This window comes from Fundulus heteroclitus, unplaced genomic scaffold (assembly GCF_011125445.2).
Source record: "Fundulus heteroclitus isolate FHET01 unplaced genomic scaffold, MU-UCD_Fhet_4.1 scaffold_189, whole genome shotgun sequence".
Classification (NCBI taxonomy): Eukaryota; Metazoa; Chordata; class Actinopteri; order Cyprinodontiformes; family Fundulidae; genus Fundulus; species Fundulus heteroclitus.
In genome coordinates this window covers 122,004-146,506 of record NW_023396601.1, presented here as the reverse complement: position 1 = coordinate 146,506, position 24,503 = coordinate 122,004, and the positions used below count along the sequence as shown (strand labels likewise).

The window sequence follows — 24,503 nt, the reverse complement described above, 5'->3', positions numbered from 1 at the left end:
TCTTATCTTTTAGGATTATGGGGCTATGTTGGCTTCTTCTAACCATGAATATAAGTTTGAATTGGACTGAAAAAGATAGATAGATAGATAGATAGATAGATAGATAGGGGGGTCAGTCTCTGCCTTAAGGGAGATAATTTAACTATCTTGGTAAGATGGTAAAGAGGATGGATAAACGGAGTTAAAGCAGTACTGTGTAGCTTTGACCCAAGTATTAGCTTAATACTAGATAAAATAAATCATTTTATAGGTCAATTTCCTCGTTGGCTTGGCCCATAACACTGCTCTGTGCCTGCTGCCCTTCCCCAAAACTCACCTGTGTAACTTTAGAGAGCCTGTTTCGTCGCTGAATGGGTCATCACCTAGAGTGCTGCTGTCTTGTTTTGTAACAACAAAACAAAACATATGACACTTACCTGATTAAACATATTTCTTGGATCTCTGATGTAGGATTTAATCTAGATGGGTGAATGTGGCCTTGTCTTAACAAGTAACTCAAAAACTCAATCTGCTGGTCCAAATTGGTCTGCTATCAGATTCCAAAACACGGAGGGAGACTTTAATTTTGCGACTGTGCAGTGTTGCCAGTGGCCAACCTGGAAGTTGCAGGTCTAGCACACCTAGTAGATCACGACTACAATCCCAAAAAGGAGCTGAAATTAGCTTCCTCTGTAGGGTGACTAGGGTTGTGGGGAAAAGGGTGTGAAGCTCTTTGAGTAAGGGGAGCTTCCCTGTATCAATAGGAGTCAGCTCAGGTAGATCAGGAAGCCTCTTGTTTGCCTCCGTTTGGAGGTTTTCAGACACATCCTGCTGGGAGGAGATCCAAGGATGCTTTGGATGGACTTTATTTCTCTTCTGGCACAGGAACACCTTGGTATCCCCCAGTATGAGCTGGAGAATGTTGCTGGGCGGTAGTTTTGCTCCTGGATCAGTTATCCCTGCTACCCAGTCTCAGATAACCAGAATAGCCAATCGATTGACGAGTAAACCCTAATGCAATACTTTACGTGAAATATGGTATTAACTCCGTGGAGATTTTCACTTCAGATATGTTTGGTTCAGAAGGTTTCTGATATGTTGGTAGTCGGCTCCAGTTTTACAGCTGCAGTCTATTTTTAATTTGCATTCACACAATTCATTGTGAAATGAGAGCTTTAGTGCAGCAGCGGCCTCTCTGATCCACGAATCCCTTTTGTATTCCAAGCAGACTTGATGACCTATTAGATAATCCTGAGGATTTGGGGGGAAATGGGCAGTTAGTCTGGGTGTGCCTTGCAGAGAAAAGGCTCTGTAAATGATGATGAGTTGGCTTTTCATCCGCTTTTATTCTGTTCATTGTAGAGCTTTCTGTGCTCTATTACAGCACTAAGGTATGCTGTGGGGTTCTGCAAAAAGCACCATATAATCCCACAGCATAATGGAAAACATGGAGAGCTTTCAGTTTACTTGAAATTGGTTTAATTCCTTCTCATATAGTTTATAGTATATATATATATATATATATATATATATATATATATATATATATATATATATATATATATATATATTTCATCCCCCCATCTTTGCATCAGTATAGCAAATACAGTAGTATGTCCACAGTAGTACTAATTATGTTACTGGCTGTAAAACTATGCCTGAGGTTTTATGTGTGTATTTATGTCATATCTGGCAGCCTCCCACCCGGAGGAAACTTTGTTTACCCGTTCCTCTGGTGCAACAGCCATCAGAAGAACAGAGGTGTTTCTCACTGTGTGAGATCCTCTGGCCAAACATAATGAGCATTTATCTGTAGGTGGTAATTGCATTTTTATTATTTCAAAGGTTTTGCTTTTGTTCCAAGTCAACAGTTGTGTGAAAATCACACTGGTTCTGGTCTCTTTGACCTTTACCCGTTCTAGTGAACTGCAAGCATGTGCTCCCCCCCCCCCCTCCCTCATTTTTAAAAAACATGTGTTAATGAGATCTCTGTATATTTATTTGGTTCATTAGCACCCTCTATTAGATATAATCTTACCTTCAGCTCATCTTGAAGGCAGCGGGTTCTTATAGCCTTTGCAATATAGCCTTTTGAAATGATGGAGTTATGTATGTTGGAACCCAATAGATAAGATGTTCCCCCCCTGGAACTTGAAGCCGAAAAAATGATTGTCCACTATACCTTTAAGTTGGAGCTGCATACTCCTTTTTAGACTGCATATGTTCTATTTAATTGTGGAGTTATCTCGGATTTGCCCTGGCTGCCCTCATACCTCAGACACAAAATTAAGACTTGCAGAGTTTTTGCTGTTGTATAATCAGTAGAGGACCGTAAGATTGGTCTTGTGTTGTAAAAAAGCGTTTTACGCTGTAATGCCATTTCATTGTTTTTGGCTGAAACTACCACTCGGATTCAATTTGTAACAATGACAAAATAGGCACTGCATAGGCTATAATTGACTTATTAAAATATTTTACCTCCAGTTTGGTCCCCTGTGGTCATACATGAATTGGTTTGGCTAATAAGCCAGTAATAATATTGTTCATTGTTGCCCATACTACTAAGCCCTCTTTTGCCACAGAACAGTTAATAAAGAGGTTAACATTTCAATGCTATTCCGAAGTAATCTGTCAGTGTTTAATTTCTTTGCGCTTTATGCTTGTCATGCTCTCCCTTGAGTTCATGAGATGAGGGTAATGTCCCCGGCTCTATCACAACCAGTCAGGGAGGTCTTTCAGCTGCGACACAATGGTGTAACCAGGCTTGACTGGGGCTCTCTGTGTCATTCTCCTTCAGTCCATGAATGTACTTCCTCCTCTGCTTAAAAAGTACTCAAAAAGAATTTTAAAAAGCTTATAGACTTCTAAACGACATTATCAAGTGGTGTATTTTTGTTTCACTAACAATGTACATCACATAAGGGAAAGGAAGTATGGATTACCACCACAAGATTTAAAAAACAAATCGTTTTAAAAGTCACACTGAAGAAAAAGCAGTGTCGGTATTTGGATCACTGGCATCACAAGAGGCACAAGAATCAAGGTTGTCAGCTGGACATCCTTAAATAGTTTGGTGGACAATCAACTTTTGTTAGATTTAGGTGTATTTGATTTTAAATCTGAACATCCTGAAGCAAAGATGGCTACTGCCATGGATGGCAACTCTGTAATAATAATAATAATAATAATAATAATAATACATTGAATTTATACCGCACTTTCCATCAAAAGATCTCCAAGTGCTACAGGTAAAAAAGAAAAAAAGAATAAAACATTTAAAAAAAGCTTTTTTAGAATAGAGAGAGAGAGAAAAAAAATAAAACATTTAAAGGGGACCAAAAGCTTTGCTAAAAAGAAATGTTAGCTTGCTACAGAAACTCTGTAGCAAGCTTTGATTAAATTACTAGTCATTTTCAGAACATTACCTTAAATTGTATCTGATGTAACCTGCGCCATGTTCTTTTAGAAAGGTAATGCAGGTTTTTATTCCCACTTATTAAGTAGTTTAAAAATTGCTGCAAAAACTGAGAATTACTTTAGTCTTTAAAGTAAGCTTATTTAATTTTACAGAAAATGTCGTTTGAATGCTGCAGAATCTGTCGATATGATTAAAAGTCACTTATGCTTACTTACACTTGCTGATCAGCTTCTTTAACCAGCTGTTTTTTTTTTTTTTTGGTCCTTGAGGGATTGATTATCCAATCCTTGGAGAGTCGGAGGTTAGCAACAACACCGATTCTGATCAGATGTTATTTTCTTAAGTTGTTTGCAAATTAATTGCTTCACTTGAGTCCCTTGGACAGAAAGGGATACCGTTTGAAAGACTGACCTAAACATATATTTGTTTCAACATATTTTTCCAAACATGTTCTCCTGAAGGCCATTATTGAATTAAGTACTCAAAATACCAACTATTCAGGAAGTTTCTTAAAGTTTGAACCCTTATATACTAATAAGTGGTGAAAGTCTAACTTTTGTGGAAAAAACCCCCACCAAAGTTGACATTTTTCTTATCCCATTATTGAAAATTTGATTGAGAGGTTATTATATAAGTGGGGAAGTGTGAAAAATTGGCAGAAACACTTTGATCAATTAACACAATTTTTTCATTGTCAATGAATATGATCAAAAACATATTATTTTCCATCCTGATGTATAGTATATCCAAATTTATAGATTTACAGTAAAAGGAAGAAAAGGTTTTGGCTTGGTGGAAAACAGTGAGATTGAATTTTAACACCAGGGACTGATAAAACACATTAAGATATAGAAATGTAGAGCTTTGAAAAAATGAATAGGAGTTCATAGCATAAACGTACAGAGTGCTTTATTTCATTTAAAGACTAACATCAATACTGAATACTAAAAATTAACTGTTAAAATACTCAGCTTTACCAAATATTGTGATTCTTATGTGGTTTACATCCATGCAAAATAATGCAAGAATTTATTCGGATTTTCATAGTTAATCCTTTGTAGAGTTTTAACTTGCATTATAAAATGTGCCGAACATGTGGCAAAGCCTTTAACTATGCATGTATTTCAAAGTGAATAATGTTTGAACTTTAATTCTAATGAGGATTGTTAATGGAGTCCTAAATTTGAGTCCACTTTTCAAAATTCCATCTGTGTCATTTTTCTACTTTAGCCCTTTTCTGGGGCAAAAATAAAAAGAGAATCCATAAAGAAGAGAAGGGGTGAGGAAGAACAAGTCTGCTAAGGCTAAAGAAATCTAGTCTCCTTTTGGTAATGGACTTATTAGATTTGTATTGTCAAAAAAGGATTGTCACTATGAGGTGCAGGAATTTCTTTTCAGCTGCCATCAGACAAGGTAGTGGAGCGTAGCCGCCTTTCTCTCACAATAACTTCTGGATTTGTCTTTTTCTTTCTACCCCTGCCTTGTCCCATCACCACCCTGTCTTCCCATTTCCTACCTCCCCCCCACCACCACCTTTCTTTCTGTCGCTCTTTTTTTGTCTTCCTCTATGTCCCTGTCTCCCACAGAGATTTGTGCAGCCGACTGTGGAGGCCACGGCGTTTGTGTTTCAGGCACCTGTCGCTGTGACGACGGCTGGATGGGCGCCGGGTGTGACCAGAGGGCGTGTCACCCGCGCTGCAACGAGCACGGCACATGCAAGGATGGCAAATGTGAATGCAGTCCTGGCTGGAACGGAGAACACTGCACCATTGGTAGGACGAGAGGAGGCTTTGGTTTGGGTGGGGGGGACTGCTTCAATGTATATGTCTGTGTTTGGTCAGGAGGGGGGGAGGGTGGGGTACCAATAAAGGCGTGCAGGCTACCACTCTCCCTGTGTGTGGAAGCGGCGGGTCTAAGAGGAAGCATCCAGTTGGAGAAAGAAGGGGAAAGCATGCTTAATTGAATTTGTGCAACTCAGTAAAGCATGAACAGGTTTACTCAAGGATCTGAGGCTTGCCTTCATGCATTTTAATGTGGGAATGTGCTAAGGTGTCTTTTCATTTTACTCATCCTTATCCTCATCTCTTTCTTTGCTCCCTTTCCATTTACTATTATTTTCAAATGCTGACGTGCGAGTCATTGTGAGCAGGTCAACCACTGCTTTCAGCGTTGTATTTATGCCAAAAATACTAATGCTAGCTTGTACTAAAAACGTACAGAAGCTACGTTTTTTAAGATGTTGATTGACTCTCAAAAGCTGTTTTGTAAACATAAGCTTAAGTTAACCTGACAAAGAAACATTGAACTTCTACAGACTGAAACCATTAATGGCTATTTGTTTAGTCATTTTAAAAAGGAACTCAGATATGTGGAAGATTTTTGACTTCTTTTCAAGACTAGTTTAAAGGTAAATAAAAAACAAATTTAACAATACAACAAATTTAATTCTTTAAATATTGGTAGTGTAGCAATATGTCCAGCTCACAAGATGAGACAGTGCCATTATGTTGCATTGATGAGCGATTTCTAGCCATATTTTCGTCCAAACTGAACATCTTTTTTGTTTTGGCAAACTGAATAAAAGTGACAACCGTGTTTGAAAGAATGAAATTGTAGAGTAATTCAGCCCAGGTTTGACTGGTCTTTGCATGTATTGCGGTTTTTTGTTTTGTTTAAGCTTGTCTCAATCCAATGGGGCCGTAATAGAGAAACATTGAAATGCTACATTTTTGGGTTCTCACAAATGAGATAAATCTCTTTAACTCTGTTTTAAAGTAACTGTCTGTCGAAGCCATTTATTTAAGCAATGCTGTAAAAGCTCTGACCTTGCCTGGAAGATGAATTCTCATGGTATATGTGCGTTCCCAAACACACAACAATCCATGTTGTACCACTACGGCTTCAACCGTTTGTGTCCGAACCAAAAAACGGTTCGGGTCAATCATGTTGTGGTATTGCACTTTAGGGCGGGACACACTGGCTGTGACGAAAGCAAGAGCTGACGAGCCCACGACGAACCAATATAAACATGTCAGCGCACGTATAGCTACTGCTATCACATGTGTTTAGTAAGAATCCACAATATCTTCTGTGAAAGAAGAACAGGAAGAAATTCCTTGACTAGCTTACCTTCTTGTGGTTCCTCAAGATGCATTCGATACGTGCGTTTAATTTGATGACATAATTGGCTAAAACCAACCCTTGGTAGACGGGCACTAGGTGTCGCTTCGCCCAATCAGCTCAGAAAGTTCTGCTGAATGTCCCGCCTGTCCCCAAACGGATTCGATAGGAGCAATCCCAGATTGATAATGTGCAGAACAAAGAGTCTTAAATGTTATCAATCAGGCTGGCCAGGTTATAAACGCTCCGAAGCAGATCCCAACGTAACATTAGCCGCTAACAGCTGGATGCTAACTTTTTGGTAGCAGCTACTGGTTAAGCTAAGTGCTTACAAATCATTTGTAGATCTTATTTGTTAACCAAGTTTTTGTGTAGGCTATGCTTCAAAAGTGAAAGGGTTTCCAACAGCCAATAAGGATTGTCTTTTTGCTGTTATTTTTTTAGAGATTCTCAGTTGTTGCTCACATGTTTTCAGAAATGTAAAAGGCTAAAAAGAACAAACCTATTATTGCAAATTCAAAACAAATTTATAGACTAAATGTTAGAGGTGTAACAATGTATGAAGCTCACGAGGCAAGACATCACACAATACGGAGTCACATATGAGATGAGATTTCAGTAATATTTTTGGAAAATACATGATTTATTTGTGTGTTGAAGGAATACAGTAAGGATTTCAAAATCATAAATGTAGCTTTAGATTTGTAGATTAGTTCCAGTCCAGGTTTGACAAGGCCATGCATTGCCGTTTGTTTTTTTTTCTAGTGAAAAGGCCTCCACGAGAACAGAGAAGTTGGTTCCCTTTGGCAGGACTGCAACAACAACATTATGTCATTCTGTTCCTGCACTTTGGGAGTTGTTGCAGTTTGTTCTTGATCCAACACACGAGATGGATTTTTTTCTCGTGTGGTGTCCAACAGCTATTATTTACAAATGCTGAATTAGGTTGGGCCTATGGGTATTTCCCAAGGGTTCAACAATTGACTAATTGTGAAGCATGAAAATAACTTTGTTCTTGTTCATGCCACCTTGAGTAGAACAACAAATTTCTTTGTTCTTGTGGAGTATGTACTGGCCCATATTCTAAGGTCATCCTAGTGAAATGAAACATAAAAAAGTGATGCTTTTTTGTGTTTTTACAAGTTGCATAATGGCAGTATAAATCTCAAGTTGGGTTTTTAAGAACCTGTTTGTTGTAGCCATTTAGTTTGGTGCCAAGGAAAAGCTTTGCAGGAAAGGATAACTTAGTACCATTCCTAGCTAATGTTTAACGAGTCCCAGGAATTCTCACTGTGCTTGGAAATTGTTCATATCATGTCCATCACAGTTTATTTTTCCTACTGAGTTTCTAATATGCTGCTAGACAAATGATAAATGGTGGATGCTTTCTCAATGCTTGTTAAACTAAGGGCCAGCTTAAATTTAGTTTAGCCTATATTCAATTCACCATTAAGACACATACCAACAGCAACTGCATAGCACTTTCTGAGACACACTTTACTTTGGCAAGAAATATCTCAGTGTTTTGTACAGTGCCATGTGGCATTTTGCTACATCCGTAATGAATTTTGCTTTGTAACTTTATAATAATTTTAAACATAAGCAATTTAGAAAACAGAGGTAATCTACAGCTTAGATATGGCATTAAACTGTGATATTCACACACCACTGCCACATAAATTAAGAGGAAACAAAAGCTGATTTAACTTCTTTAGAAAGAAATGAACACAAACAAGGTAACCTAAACATTTGTTGCACTCCTGGTGAAAGTGCTTAAAACGTCTCATACAATCTTGTTATTGCATTAGTTAGATTTCACAACAAGAAAATAGTTCCAATTTCTTCTAAGTCTTTTTAAACAACTACGTTTGGTCAACATAAAAAAGTAGAGATGCTCCAATATGAATGTTTCTTTTAGAGCTATAACACAAGATGGTACAGTTGTTTGTTTGTTTGTTTTTTACTATTCCTGCCATGGGGAATATTAATCATTTATAATAAAAGCAAAGATGTAAACAGGGTTTTATGGTTTTGAAACAAAGACACAATTATTGCACAGTCCATATTCAAAACTGTCTTTAACATCTTATATAAGCAATTGCTGCTGTTATTGCTGTTAGCTTTTACAAAACACAAGTTTTTTTTTGTGTATTTTGTAGAAAATGTAGATCATTACCTCAACTGAGGCTACCAAAAGGTTTCCAACATTTCCAAATCCAGCATAGCTCATGACGGACAAGAATTAAAAGCTCAAAATGATAAAACAGACAAACATTGCCATACATTATCTAGCCTTCTTGTAATCTAATAACACTCTCACTCTCTCCAAGCCTGAATAAACAGCAGACACTTCTCAACATGAAATACAAAAAACAGTCCCCTTTTAAATTGCTGCTTATATTTCCTGACTTTACTGAGTAGCAGGATCACACTGAAAAGTGTTTTTGATATTGCGACATGATGGCCTCTAGGTATGGTGCATTAAATAATTGGGAGAAAAAATATTTTATTTGTGGGACTGGATGGTAATCCAAGCAAGCTGAAAAATTGTAAGGTTCCAGTAGCTCAACAATTTCTTGGTTAATTTGCACTATTTGCACATCATTTCCAGGGGTGTTAATGAATGTGGCGCGTGCTGCATTTGTCGTTAGTGCAATAACTGTCCTGAGGATTGACTGTTTCCCTTTTTTTAGTTTAACATTAAGTTAAACTTCATGTTCTAATCTGATCTGATTTCAGCTCTTTCAAACCTTTAGCTAAACAGCTAAAATAATCAAAAGAATGTGCTGCTTGATGCCTGCTGGTTTTCTGTGCTTTTATGTGCAAATTAACTCACTTCTTCCTACTTCTGTTTCTGCGTTTGAGTGTATCTCCGAGAAAGCACGTAAAACCTTTTGGAAGCAAATAAATATATGTGACGTTCATGCCTGATAGTATAAAGTTGAAACACAGCAAATGGTAAAGAAATCAGCTCTCTAGCTATCATATTGTTAATGTTTTTTTGTTTTTTTTTAAATAAAAGCACAAGTAAAAGTGCGTTTGCCTCTGCACATTGTGGCTGCGCTCTTTAGTTAAATGATAGAACAAACTGAAACCTCAGTTGCTATCCCTTCTCTAGCTCTCAAAGACTCCCTATGTGTTTCAAAATGAAACCAGAAATAGAAGCTTATAACAGACAAAGCTGATTTTTCCCACAGTATTCTCATTGGTCTTGAGGCAGCGCTGCCTCGGAACAGAGCCTCGACTCAGTTTGTAAATGTTTTATATGCTCGCCTTACATTATTGATGGCTCTTTTATAAAGGCCATATTGAGATCCAGATTCAACAAGAATATTCCTCTGTGTCGTACATTAAGACGCCAAAGATCTCTATTCAAATCAATTTTCATTACGGAGGGCCCTGTGTGTTGGCCCCCCCAGGCCCCCTGCAGGTCCAATCTGGTCTCATTCTTGATGACGGTGACTGCATCATCCACAGATGATGATTAAGATAACTTTTTTGTGACCTCCGTCCTGTGCCATATTGCTAAAGAAGTTTAACAACTGTAATATGCACATCATTGCCTGGGCTTTCAGTGTGTTCCCGTGAGATAATTTTTTTTTTTTACTTCCTTTTAATAAAAAGGAACTGACTATTTTTTCTGATTTTACTTTTTGTGGCTGCTCTCTTGCTCTTCCTCCGCGTCCCACAGTTTCCCTTTGTCTTCCTTCTGTCTCCATACCCCTTTTGTGTGGGATCGTGCTTGATGTCTTGCTTGTAATGCATGCGTTTAGTGCTTTGTGGTTTTGTTTGTTGTCTTTTTTTTAAATTGCTTTATGTAATGTAAACTAACACATTGCCCTGCTGTCTTGTCATGGAAGTGCCACTGTTCAAACCTCCCTTATATGTCCTGTGTTTTATCTCTCAAGCTCACTATCTGGATAAGGTAGTGAAAGGTACGGCATTCTTTCTTCAATCTTTTCTGCCCTCAACTCATCGTGACTCCGGTCAGCATTAACAAACCATGCACACACACCCATACACACACACACACACACACACACGCACCGTGGTCCTTTCTCATCCAAAACATTACGCTCCTCATTCTACAGATGCATTTCAATGAATTACAATATTATTAAAAAGTCAGCTTATTGAGCAGTTTCGTTTAAAACGTGAAACCTTAAAAGATTCATTACAAACATAGTGTTATATTTCCGGTGTTTCTTTTAATTTGGGTGATTATGGTTTACATCTAGTTGGAATTCTAAATGTGATTCCTTTGTAAGATATAAGAATATGATATTAGATGCATAAAAAAATTCTTAACTACAGATTTCTAGGTTATGGTCATACTAAAACCTACAAGATCAGAGAGAAGACTGCTGACTTGACAGTTGTTCACCAGTCCCTGACATCCTCCAGGAGGAGGTTAAGCAATAAAAGGTCACAGTTTAAAAAAATTTATGCCCACAAAGGGTTTTGTGGTGTCCAAGCATATTGTTGTAAGGCTTAGTGGAAGGAAAATGTCAATCCATTCATTCATCGACTGTCTCCTGCCCATCGGAGAGCGGGTTAACGCAGTAACAGGTCTTAGAGGGAAACCCAAACTTCTCTCTCTCTCCGCCACACTCTTCAGCGCTTTCTGGGGAAAGCTTGCTACATACTCTGCGAGAACCAAGACATTTCTTCTTGTTGTCGGCCGCTCAAACCACCAGAGTTGGACAGGGCGACTAGTGTTTAGTCCGACAGATGCATGAGACATTTCTGCTTTTTTCCAACTTAACCTGTCCAAATCCTGACCGATCACAGAACAGTAGTCGGATTCCCCGCGAGAAAAAGGTTCTGCCCAGACGTTGTGTCAAGAGCAAGCAGCGAGAACTCCCAGAGCAGGGCTACAAGAACAAAATTACGTCATTTGCGGGGTGGAGCAAGAACAAATGTTCTTGCTTCTTGTGGAGTATATTGCAGCCCGAGGCTGCGAAGAAACAGCAGCTCTACTTTGTATCTGGTATGTTGTTCATTTGATCATGATCCACATCTGACGACCAGAGTCAGAATGTGTAGAACCAATAAATTGAGAGTGTTGCTCATGCTTAGCTTTACCAAAGAAAGTGACCCGATCTGACCATCCAACTTCCGATCCATCCCAAGATGCAGGAAGATCTCCACTTGAGGCAGAGACTGAGCTCAGACCTGGAGGGAGCGGTCAAGTTAAAAGTGTAATTGAAAAATCTGCAAAAGCAACAAGGTCGAGAGCTTGACAAAGACTCACAACGTTCAAAAGCCGCCATTCACAGACACATCTAGGAGATGAGTTAAAGCTACCGTATTCCTAGTGTTACGCAACTTCTGAACCAGAGACAGCACTTGCTAGATCTTACCCGGGCTAAAGAGGAAAAGGATCTGACTCTTGCTCAGTGGTGCACTGTGCTCTTTTCGGATGATAGTAAATCTTACCTTTATTTTGGAAACCAAGGTCCCAGAATCAAGTTGAACAGTACAGAGACACAGAACCCTGGTTGTTTGAGCTCAAATGTTTCCACGGGGGAGCCATGTGATCTTTTGGTCTTGGTCTACCCTGTTTTAACAAGTCCAGAGTCATCGCAGCTCCCCTCCAGGAAGTATGTCAGCAGAACCACGAGTTGACTGACATAAATCACAATGGTCAACACTAATAGAAATATCTTTTTTTTTGTGTGTAGTGAAACTGAAAGTTTCTTTCTTTTAAAAACAGAATATCTGAAATAAAACTAGTCATGATGATATTATAACTTATTGAGATGCACTAGTACAAATCTTCTACTCATCATATTTTCAACATAGTTTTCCATAGTAGTCTCCTATCAGCACCTTCACACCCAATTTAAGCTGAACTGCTTTCTTTATATTGTGATTTTTGGCTTCCCAGTAGGGAGACGCTGGGAAAAGGGGATTCATAACGTGTGCCTTGCATTATAGATGAGTTTACAGCTCTGTGCAGACCCTGATAGGTGCTGAGGCTGCATCCTCTTTAATTAAAAGAGTTTATGGTTCTCGGCAAAAAGAGGATGGAGGCTTTGCTTCGCCCTTTGCTGTCTGCCACTGGCACCCCTCTCCCAGCCTCCCTGCATCCTTGGTTATAGACCACCTGGCATAAGAGCGGCTGCCAGAGGGGCTCTTCGAACGTTTGCGTCCTCATGTCTGGAACTGTCTCAGATGGGTTCGGGCAGGGCTCTGCAGGGGCTTCTCTCTGATATATTCTGCCAGTTAAGTTGAAACCAAGCCAAAGAAGAGTGGAGCTTTATTTATCCTTATAACAAACATTCTGAGCTTCTTAATCGGCCAGCTCCACTGGCTTAACCAAAGATGTTTTTTTTTTTTTTTGCTCAATAAAAAGAAAGGCCATGCCAAACGGGTTGAAGGCGCAAGTCATTTTGAAGAGTTTATTTCATTTGGTCTCAATTTTCTAAGAAAGATGTATTAGAATTGCCTCTTTATTATTGTTAATCACATAAATTCTCTTTAGAAATTGACATCAAATTAGTTTAGCGTTTATTAAAAAAAAAAAATTCAGGTTGTAGCTTCTAAGTGATGAAAACACCTCTCCCTGGTGAAGATGTGTAAAAACTATAACCCCTTTATTAATAACCTTCAATTACAGGAGCAAAATCTCACACTACTCAAATTGTCACAGTTCCACTTGCTCTCAGTGAAAATGAGGCCAAACCTCCCATATAGCTCATAGCTGCTCTTCTTAACTGGCATCTTCTTTTTTGTTTTCCCCTTTTGAGTGGTGGCTATTAGACAGGTGCCCATATTAACGGATGTTTATAACCCACATAAATGAAGATTCTTGGGTTACTAATCAATCAGTGTTTTGTGGCAGGTCTCCAATCTGGCGGTTGTAACACTTTGACCTGCCAATACCAATTTTGGACAATATTTAATTTTTTTTCTTTAAGAGCTACATCATTCAGAAGATATAAGAAAAGCATAAAGAATATTTTTTGCAGCCTTCATGCGGTGAGTAGCCATTAATTACACTACTGATACTAATGTATCAGAGGTGATGTCACCCTGTGTGTAAGAGAGCAGTTGATGTAAAACAGCGTGTTATTATTATTTTAACACCGGTAAAAGTGATTATGAGGTGGACTTCTTAAAATGTAATTAGCACCTTATATTAGCAATTAGTATTTAGCCTTTTGAATGCCTCCTAAATGCGTTGCTCTCTCTCGCTATCTCACAGCCTGATGAACCAACACATGGAAGAAAATACAATGTTTGTCCTAACATCTCTTTTAAAACAAAAGGTTGGTTTTAGCCAATCATGGTATCAAATGGAAACGTAAGCAGCAGGCGATAGATTCTTGATTCTATATTCACTTAACTTTAAATTCTTAGCTGAATGTGAAAATGTCCTAGTAACGCTTTTCACCCAGAATCAGCTAACCTTGCCTGCAAGCTGAATTCTCACGGTATTTCTGTGCTCACAAACACACGAGAATCCATCTTGTACTGCTCCCGTTTCAACCGTGTCTGAACCAAAAACTGCTCCGGCCAATCGTGTTGCAGGATTGTGGTTTAAGGCGGGGCATACCGGTGCGATGCAAGCAAAAGCTGCCGAGCACACAGGCGAACCAACGTAAACATGGCGGCGCAGGAGGACGCACGCGTAGCTGCTGCTATCACATCTGTTTTGTCAGAATCCACCATTTCATCTTTGAAAGAAGAACAGCAAGAAGTGCCTTGACTAGCTTAGCGTCTTGTGGTTTCTCTGTGACGTCTGCTGCGTATGTTTTAATTTGATACCACGATTGGCTAAAACCAACCTTTTTGGTAGGCGAGCAGTAGGTGTCGCTTCGCCCAAACAGCTCCGGGAGTCGATTGGAGTAGTCCCAGAGAGTGGTACATATTATCAACCCGGCTGACCAGGTTAAGAAACAGCATCCAGACCCAACAAAGTAGTTATCAGTGCAACCTGACAATCACTGGTCATAAAATTAGTTTTTTTTTCTAGTATTTGACTGGCAGGTTAGGTCAGATCAAGCTGAAAATCATTAAGCTAGCAATTTGTTGATTCATCTCTTTAAAAAGCAAAATATATAAGACATGCTCTAGTTAGAAGTATTTTATAGAAGCTATTAGAGGTCCACTTTATTTTACAGCACTATTTTGTTAAAAACTGGGAGTTTTCCTCCCTGAGTAAATCTAATCAAATCAAAAATGTTTGTTTGTTTTTTTTTTTTCAAAATTGTTAGAATGTGCCACTGCTATAAAAGGAAATGTAGTAAACATATTTTTTTACATCTTTACCTGGGTTGTCAATAACTGTAAAGGGTGGTATACAACGTTTAACTTCTAAAACAATTCAGTGTTATAAATTGTAAGAAACTGGGGGCAGAATAACACTAATGCAGTATTGTGGAAATTCAAATACTCTGCAGTTTTGTTCCACAAATTTGGGATTACCTGTTTTCTTTTTGTGTCTTTATTCTTTTCCTTAGGAATTAAAATGCAAACTGAAAAAATATATTCTGTAGACCATGGCTGCACTGTGAATTATGTCAGTATAATTGCAACCCTGATTCATCCATCACTCAGCCTTTTCTCCCTTGCAAATATTACCTTTTAAGTACACCTGCCTCACCTGTTTTCGTCCTTTTCCATTCCCCGGCGCAGTTTCTCTCTCTGTCTGATGTAAGAGCAAACTGCACAGCAGAGACAGATGAGCCAGTCTCTTTTAGTTGATAAAATAGGTCAGCTTAGCAGTGTCTCTATCAAGGCATCTTCCTAACACCACAATCTATGACAGACCTCTGCGTTTGATATCTTTAGATTTTACCCTCTGCCTCAGCGAGGGGATAAATATCATAATGTATCAGATAAATGTCAAACAGGGTAGAACAATTGGCATCATAATCTTCTGATCTGTGCCCTTGTGAAGACCTATCCGCGAGGAAACAATGAAATCTTTCACCTGTCTGTCTGCTCCAGCCTGCCTCAGGTCCCCTGGGGCTGAGCTCCCAGAAATACAGTTAGGCGACCTCTGTTCAAAGCAACTGAGCGCAACCTTTTCCAATTTATACGAAACCCATTTCATTTAGCTTTGAGTTTCTCCTAAAGGGACACCACGGTCTCTTATTTGAGGGGCAAATCTTACTAATTGTATTCCTCAGACAAATGTTTAGACCAGGTTTGCTACATTAAAAATATATTCATGTTCCTACAAAGTCTTTCAGATTTTGCTAATTTATTTTATTACAATCTCACTTGATAGACCAACACAGAGTAGAGAGTAATTGTTGAGGGGAAGGAGAAGGACGGAGCTACAGATGGAGCTAAATACAGGGCTATCCTAGAAGAAAACAATTTCAGATCCGGATAAATATTTGAAACTGGGGCAAAGGTTCACCTTCCAGCAGGATGACTCTAAACACACAGCCAGCACTACAACAGAAAGGCTTAAATCGAAGCAAATTCACGTGTTAGGATGACCCAGTCAAAGCCGAGATCTAAATTCAATTGAAAATCTGTGGCAGGACAAGAAAAATTAGGGTCCCAGACACTCTTTGTCCAATCTGATTTAGCTCGAGCTGTTTTGCTAAGAAGAATGGGCAAAGGTTTCAGCCCCCAGCTGTGCAAAGCTGGTAGAAGTATACTCAAAAAGACATGCAGTTATAACTGGAGCGAAAGGTAGTCCTCCATATTATCGACTCAAGGGAAACAGAACACAAAGTGGGTGAAAAACTTCAACTACAACATTTTCCTTCCACGTCACAATTATGCTTTACCTTGTCTAAGTCTGTCACATAAAACTCCTAAAAAAAACCATATTGAAGTTTGTGTCTAAAGTGTGAAAAAAGGCCAGGAGTGTTTGCAAAACTCAGTGAAAAAAAGCTTTAAAAGTCAGAATCACTAAAAAAAATTAATTATTAAATGTATCTGGTGCCAAATTAAAGTTTGGCACCAGATACCTGCATAAATGCCACTGCTGTGGTTACGCAGCTAGAGTACCAAACATTCTGACTAATCTACTGCAGTAATAAGTGAATATTGATCCAAAAGATCCCACTGATCTGATTCCACTGCAAAGGGATATTTACAAGCTTTACAAAAGGCGTATGAAATTTATCAGGTTTAGCTAAGGGTCATTAGAGCTGCCCTCATCCCTTTAAAATGGTCACATAACATTAGATTATTGGTGCTTAAAGTAGAAGCAACAAGCCACTTTTTTCGGAGCATTTTTAGGTGTTTTTATATAAACTGTGTTTTTTGTATTAAATGTTATCTTCGAATATTTCCTCGTTTGGGGAATTGTTTGTGACCCCTTGTCTCTGTCTTCATCTGTTTTTCACAGAGGGTTGTCCAGGTTTGTGCAACGGAAATGGCAGGTGCACTCTGGGTAACAACGGCTGGTACTGTGTGTGCCAGCTGGGCTGGAGGGGCACTGGCTGTGACACCTCCATGGAAACCGCCTGCAGTGATGTCAAGGACAACGATGGTGGTAAGATCACAAATGCCTTCTGACACTGACCAGACACCAACATGCACTCTGAATCAGACACGATTTGACAATAAAATTTGTCCCCCCCCCATGGGTTTGAGAAATGTTCTCTACCTAGTTTAGGCTCTCCAGGCTCTGCTGCACCTTTAAATAGGCCGTTACGATTTTATTTCTATGGAGCCAGTAGCAGTTGAGACGCCGTACACATTTCACTGCCTTGAACCACAGGAGCCAGCTAGCTTTTCAATGAAAGAAAGAACAGAAAAACATCGCGAATCCAAAGCAAATAAAAAAATACACACTGATCACAAAGAAAAAAAAACATGTTTGCATGCAGCAAAGACAGACTGAAACAGCAAAATTGCAGAATTGAAAAAAATAACGCAACATATAAGTACCAAAACCACAGTCCTGACTTACAAAGAAAGTTAATTGCTTAATTCAAGCTGAATCAGTGCTTAGGTAAGGTGCGAAAAAAAAAGCTTTTATTCTGAAGCCATCCACAGCCATAATTGGTAAATATAACATAATGTAGGGCTGCTCTATTTGAGATTTTATTGTCCGTGGGCTGCATCTCAGTAAAATCTTATGGATGTTTTTCCTGAGGACAAATGGGCATAAATAATGAATAAAAACACGGGGGAGGGAGGTCATTATCTTTTATATATCATACATGTGTAGAGTGCATATGCTAGCCACACACGCACATCCAGTTCAGTCCTTACACAAAATACAAAGTCATAATTGGAAGTATTCATAAGGTAAGTCACCTGGATATTTTTTGTAACCCTGAATCCTTGAGCATTTACCGTCCCCACGGGGAAGCCCTTTCAGCTCTAAGTAACCCTGAGCAGAGGCACTAACTCCCTCACAGGCACACCACCAGCCAGGTTGTGCTGCACAAATCTCCCCTCCAAGTGGGAGATGTGACTTTCCTTATTCTTCAGCCGGAGCCGTGCACTTGCCTCCCTTATTTATACACGAGGCTGTTTGTCTTCTCGTCGCTTAACGGGGACCACACAGCTCTCAACAGCAAAAGCAGGGTGCTGCTTGGGATTTGACTGACTCCTGACAGCACAGTTTATTTTTATCAACCCCATCTGGCCAGATATGCCCCTTTCAGTAGGGAGGATACACCAATGACCCACTTCAGCGAAATAAAGTGCATTACATAGAAAGACTCGTCTTTGGAAACGTTATCTGATGCACTGAGAGGAATGCGTCTTAGGTCTTTACATCCACTGTTTTGGTGCACAGATCAAATGTTGTGCTGTAGAATCTTATTTTTGATTAGCATGGTGTGTATTACTACAACAGCAGCCTCTGCGTTACCTTAACTTTGATTTTCCCCCATTAAGCCGCCAACATTTACTAAAATCCAGCATTTTGCACGGCAGATGTGGAAGGGTCAAAAGGTTAAAACAGAGCAACTTGGTTCCACTGCACACGTTCTCTGCTGCAAGTCTTGCTCACTTTTCCAGCCCGAATGAACAGCAGGCACGTTTTGACATGTCATAAAATATAAAGTTACCTTCTTAAATGGCTTCCTGCATCCCCAGTGCTTCCACCGAATTATTTCAAATACCTTGCTGACAACAAAACTGACTTGAGGTCGGTGTGGAAGTTGTTACAGGGGGGAAGCCCCTAAAACAACTCCCAGAAGGTACAGAGCTGTGGTCACCTAGGAGTGCTTAATGTTCAATGATCAGAAATAAATTGGAGTTTTGAGTTACTGAAGCTAAGATTTGTCCAGTTTTGATGCAGGGCCTGATTTATCAGTGCATCTTTAATTTTAAGGTCTAGCACAAGTATAGCATGTAGCTTTATTTTAGCGCTCAATAGCCTTTCGGCATATTTTATTCATTTTGCATGAGCTTTGCTGCATTTGCCAGGTGTAAATCTGCACTTTCTTCTTTTTTTTTTTTTTCCCTCATTGCATGCACCTTGTTTAACCTTCTCAGATGGGCTGGTGGACTGCATGGATCCAGACTGCTGTCTTCAGGCAACCTGTCACACCACCTCTCTGTGCGTGGGCTCGCCCGACCCGCTGGACATCATCCAGGAGACGCAGATGTCCTCCGCTCAGAACAACCTGCAGACGTTCTACGACCGAGTGCGCTTCCTGGTGGGCAGGGACAGCACGCACGCCATCCCCGGAGCTAACCCCTTCGACGGCAAGTGAGTGAAAAAGTGCTCTCATTAGATAACAGCCTCGCTTGAAAACAGATTTTCCGTCTTTTATGTCAGGAAAGTTCTGTTTGATCCAGTCACTGCACAGGCTTTTGTTCATATGGTGCCTCACAAAGAACTGTACGTGTTGCAGTTCCCAAAGCGTTGTACGGCTTGCGTGCATGCAATTTGAAATTGACTGAATAATGTGCGTTTAGATGCGTTTTCTTCCGTTTTAAGACGGATTACAGTTAAAATAAATCGTGCCGCACCGGATTTGCATGTCTTCCATGGTGTGACCCGGATAAACTGTTACGTAGCTTCACATTTTTGCTGAAATGGCTCACGCTCATGGACAGACTCACAATTTCTAAAACAAAGCTTGCCTTTAAAAAAAGAAAAAAGAGATTGAAACACTTAAAAAAAAAACTGATTAAAATATGAAGTTAAGGGGAAGAAGCTGCATTCAGTGGAGGCTAAAATTGGCAAAGAGTGTTGGCATGCATCGCTGCAAGGATGATGGACAAATGATGATGGACAAACATGGAACGTGGCAAAAAGCAGGCGGCGTTCGCTCAGTAACAAAAGCATCTCATATTCATGTATTGTGATTACTTCTACTGTAATCCATCTGAGGCTCCACTCCCACAGGCAGAGCTCATGACACCCCAGCCGTGGAATTTGAGAACCTTTTATATCAGGCAGGATGGCAGCCAGAGTCCCATAAGATTGCTCCGATGTTTTCCATTGTCTCTTCTCCTTTTCATCTTTTTATTGCGTGCGTGACAGGGTTGCTCGTTTGCATACTACTTTGTTATGTATCACTCTCATCTTTGTGTATTATACTAATGTAGAAGAAAAACAGCCGAGGAATAGTAGATTCAGAAGAGCACAGGATAATAATGCGAACACTTGAACGCTTTCTGTTGTTCTCTTATTGGTTTTATTTTTTACTTGTTTTTAATGGTGGGCAGTACCATGGGTTTCAGACATCCCCCTGCGATGAAACAAAGTCACTTTGATGTATCCATACGGAAGCGCGCTTAAACCGCCAATAAGTTTCAGGTTGAAAATAGAACAAAAAAAACTGTTGTGACGTTTGTGCCTTGCAAAAGTATTAAAACTCCATATTTTTTAGCCTCAGCTTTTATGACATATTACATCACCAAACCTTCATTTGATTTAGATGGGTTTTATAGGAAAGCTTCGCACCTGGTAGTGCATCATTGCAAAGTGGAGCAAACTTGAACCGTGGTTTGCTCTTGTTTTTAAATGAATCTGAAAAGTGTATTCAGTCACCTGGGTCAGCGCTTTTAAGAAACACGTTTCTGCAGTTCTCCTCGTGTTATTTCCCTACCAACTCCGGCTTCCTCCCACAGTCTCATAAAACACGGCTTTTAGGGCGTGTTTAGTTGTTTGTCTCTTGTCTCTCTGTGATGGACTAGTGACCTGTCCGGGGTTTACCCGGCCTGTCGCCCAATGACTGCTCAAGTTAGCCTAGCAGGTTTTCCTGCTGGATTGCCCTCTACTTAGCTCCATCCATCTTTCCTTCAACGTGGACCAGCTTTTATTTCCCCTCTGAAGAAAAGCATGATGGTGCCACCACTATTCCACAGTCAGTAAGCTGTATTTTTGGCCAGATGTGCAACGTTAGTTTCCCGCAAGTTGGCCAAAGAAGAAGCCTTTCTTCCTCGTGTTTCCCAATGCTTTTTTTCAACAATGAGTTTCTCCCCGTTACTCTCCCATCAAGCTCAGATATGTAAAATGAGCTACGGATCTCTGCTGCTCCTCCAGAGTTACCACAGGCCTCTTGGCTGCTTTTCGGAGTAATGCTCATCTTGTCCAGATTGTCAGTTTTGGTGGATCGTCATCTCTTGGTAGGTTTGCAGTTGAATCTATTTTCAGATGATGGACTGAACAGTGCTTGGTGAGACACAATGTTTGGGATGTTTTTCTTTAAAAGCTAAGTAGGTCGTACAAGAGAAAGAGAAACGCTTTGCCGTGTTCCTTTAACTAGACAATCGGGGTGTTACTGTGGTTGTAATGGGACACAATTCGAAGAAGTGAAAGAGGCAAAGGCTTCTGCGAGCCAATATGTCTCACTTCACAACATTATAAAACGCGTCTGTTTTTTGTCCTCTTTTAAATGCCATTGCGACGGTGTCAGCTGTTACTTGAGAGGAAGCGTTCTGACATTTTCTCTCATTGACATTTTTCTGGCTCTCAAGAAGCACTCAACATTTTGCAGTACCTCCCCGGACGGAGTTAGAGGCATGGAGAGTTGAGTAATACTCTTGTCTCTCACACAAGATGCGACCATAAATAAGTAAAATGAAGAATCCAGAGATGAGCTGCAAGATGCTCACCTAAAAATATCGGTGATAATCTATTATTCATGCTTGGTATTCATTCCCCCCACCCACTGACAGATCTGAGCAGTTATGATGGGCTGGGGCGGGGGGGTGGGGGGTGAGGGCTTCAGACAGGCCTCGTCTCAGCATCTTTCCTGTGTGATATGCTTGCCCTGCTCACGTGATCCTCCTTCTATTGATCCGCTGGCCACTTCCTTCTGCTTGCAGACGTGTTGGACTGCTATTTTTTGATGTTTCCGTCCGCAAAAAAAGCTGCAGAGGTGCCACTGAATAAGCATCTGCCACTGCATGAAATGTCTTGATTCCCCACCATGACACATAATACAACAGCCTGCCGAGGCCCAGCAGTCGATGCTGACCAGAATAGTAAACAGGGACTTTGTCTATGGAACAGTTTGGACAAAGATTGATGGCTAGTTTCTAATAGCGGGGCTGAAGTCATCCGCTCCATTTGCTAGCTGGCACTTTTATAATTTTATTTGGAGCTATTCTTTTTAGCATTAAGCCGTTAATGTCGGAAATAAAATCTTTGCAGTCTGCCCGAATCCCTTTTAGCAGCATTGTTTGCAGAAACGGAATTAGTCCAAAGTGTTTTCCATTTGCACTCTGAGCATGCGGTGCAACGTACAGAGAGGGGGAGAAAGAGATCCACGGTGACATGCTAGCATTTGCATCAGGATCCACCCTGTAATCAAGTCATTTGTGTGAATAATGATATTTCTGTTGCCTGCATGGTAATGGAGGCATTCATTAGGCTTAATCTTTTAAACTTCTCTGTATTTACCTCTGGCACCCTGTTTTTATTGTGTCTGCAATCCAATTGTGTGGAAACCGTGTAGATCCCATGCATAAAAGGCTTCAAATTCAGAAATTACTAACAATATATTGTTTATGTGACTTTTTTTCCACTTTTCGGAGTGACAAAACCACCAGCACAAAGATTAGTTAGTTGTGTGTGTGTGTGTGTGTGTGTGTGTGTGTGTGTGTGTGTGTGTGTGTGTGTGTGTGTGTGTGTGTGTGTGTGTGTGTGTGTGTGTGTGTTACCTAAGTAAGACTCAGTTTCATCAGGGATTTCACAGTTTGGAAAAGTTGCAATTTTGATTTAAGCATTGATCAGGTCTGTGCAAGGATTATGGAAAATAGCATTATTCAAATTTTATCTCTGCCCATTGTCTAAATACGGAGTCTTTTTGTCCACCCATCCCATTGTTGCCGATAAAAATCAACCAAAAATTTCTGAATGAAAAAGGTATGGAACCCTATTTTATACCATGAGACGGTTATTGCTTTTTTTCCACCATCTTTGAGCAGCATGTAAGGAATCATTTGAAGGGTCGTTGAAAAATCTTCATTGAGAAGATTGAAGAAGATAAAGTGCTGGCCCCATTTATTAGCATCCCTGGTGGAAATGTGTGATGCACCCCTGATGCATCTCAATAATCCAGGTCCAAAACTTCTTCTGTCTGAGGGGTTACAGATAAACTCAAGCCTTTTAAGCCTTTCAGTATGCTTATTGAGTGGGGCAAAAACATTTTGGAGAATCACAGGAGAAACAATTATTGGTACCCTACGGTCCAACACTCTTCTACCAGGAGGACTTCTCTTCTTTAATAACATTTCACAAGGCTGATGATCTTTGACCATCCATCCATTTTCTAACACGTCCATCCCTTGTGGGGTCACGAGGGGTGCTGGTGCTTATCTCCAGCTGTCAATGGGAGAGAGGCGGAGTACATCCTGGACAGGTCGCCAGTCTGTCACAGGGCTACACAGAGACAAACAGGACAAACAACCATTCTCACACACCTAAGGAGAATTTAGAGAGGCCAATTAACCTAACAGTCATGGTTTTTTGTTTTTTTTTTGGGGGGGGGGGGTTGGATCTTTGACCATCCACCACAAAATATTTTCTCTAGACTGTCCAGGCTCACACCACAGGCTTCCAATAGGATTCAAGTCTGGGGACTGACATGGTTATTGGAGCTGATTAACTTAATGCCTGAACAATATCTGTGTGGATTTGACAGTATGTTTTGCATTAATATCCTGTTGAAAGGCTCATTGATCAGCCATGTTCAGTTTTCTGGGAAAAGTCACAAGATTTCTTTTAGAAGTCTAGAAGAGCTCCTTATTCCAGGCGCTGGGACAAGGCTTTCTAGGCCTTTGATGGAGAGAAAGGCCCACAGCCTTACAGATCCTCCACCTTACTGATCATGACTTATCGAGACACGCTTTAAAACTTCTTGTAGTGTTTGTCGCAGAAACGCTCAATATTACTCTCATTTGACCAAAGTCTTTGTAGAGTTTAGCAAATTGCACATCTTTGCATCTGTGCCTGTAGGGAAAAATATCCAGCAGTTTTACATGTAGATGCCGTTTAATGGATGTCAGAAAGACTCGGTGACTCCAAAACGTCACTCTTTATTGCAGTTCTCCAACAGTTATGTATTCTATACCTCCATTAGCATCTTCTTAATGGTGTGGTGGTGAGATGCATTTCAGTCCTCCTCCAGCCTGTTGGCCAGTGGCTAAAAGAAAGAGCTTCTGTGTCACATCTGTTAAAGCCACGGGAAACGGAAAGAAGTTCCAAAAACTAAAGTGGAAATGTGTATTTTTTCCTATTTTAAAAGGTGTTTACTAGCACCAACAGTTAAGAGGTTGGCTGATGATTTTGTCAGAAAAAAAAGGGGGGGAAAACAATCCTAACATTATATTTCTCCCCAACTGATGCTAAACTGGAAAGCTGGAAATATAGAGACTCTGCTTTTCATTTTATAAGGGGCGTCAAAGTGGTGAAATCTTGTGTCGGCAGCAAATTTCTCCAGTGAAGTCGTAATGCTCACTTTTATTTCTTCTCTATTTGATGTCAATATTTAAATCATTTCTCTCTGCAGCGAGGAATATTTGTCCCAAGGGCTTCACTGAGCCTGGGCCAAGATGGTCCCGCTTTTACAGCTTCATCTAAAGAAAACATGGA

At 40.1% G+C, this 24,503-nt stretch overlaps 1 protein-coding gene across 1 annotated transcript in view; it reads left to right on the top strand.

The window, feature by feature from the left end:
- tenm4 (teneurin transmembrane protein 4) overlaps positions 1 to 24,503 on the top strand; it is a 281,927-nt gene that overhangs the window by 157,377 nt on the left and 100,047 nt on the right. Inside the window, exons 15-18 of the mRNA XM_036129592.1 lie at positions 4,984 to 5,169; positions 10,426 to 10,452; positions 16,839 to 16,985; positions 18,947 to 19,163. Coding sequence (XP_035985485.1) covers positions 4,984 to 5,169; positions 10,426 to 10,452; positions 16,839 to 16,985; positions 18,947 to 19,163 — 577 coding nt within the window. The remainder of the gene's footprint in view (positions 1 to 4,983; positions 5,170 to 10,425; positions 10,453 to 16,838; positions 16,986 to 18,946; positions 19,164 to 24,503) is intronic.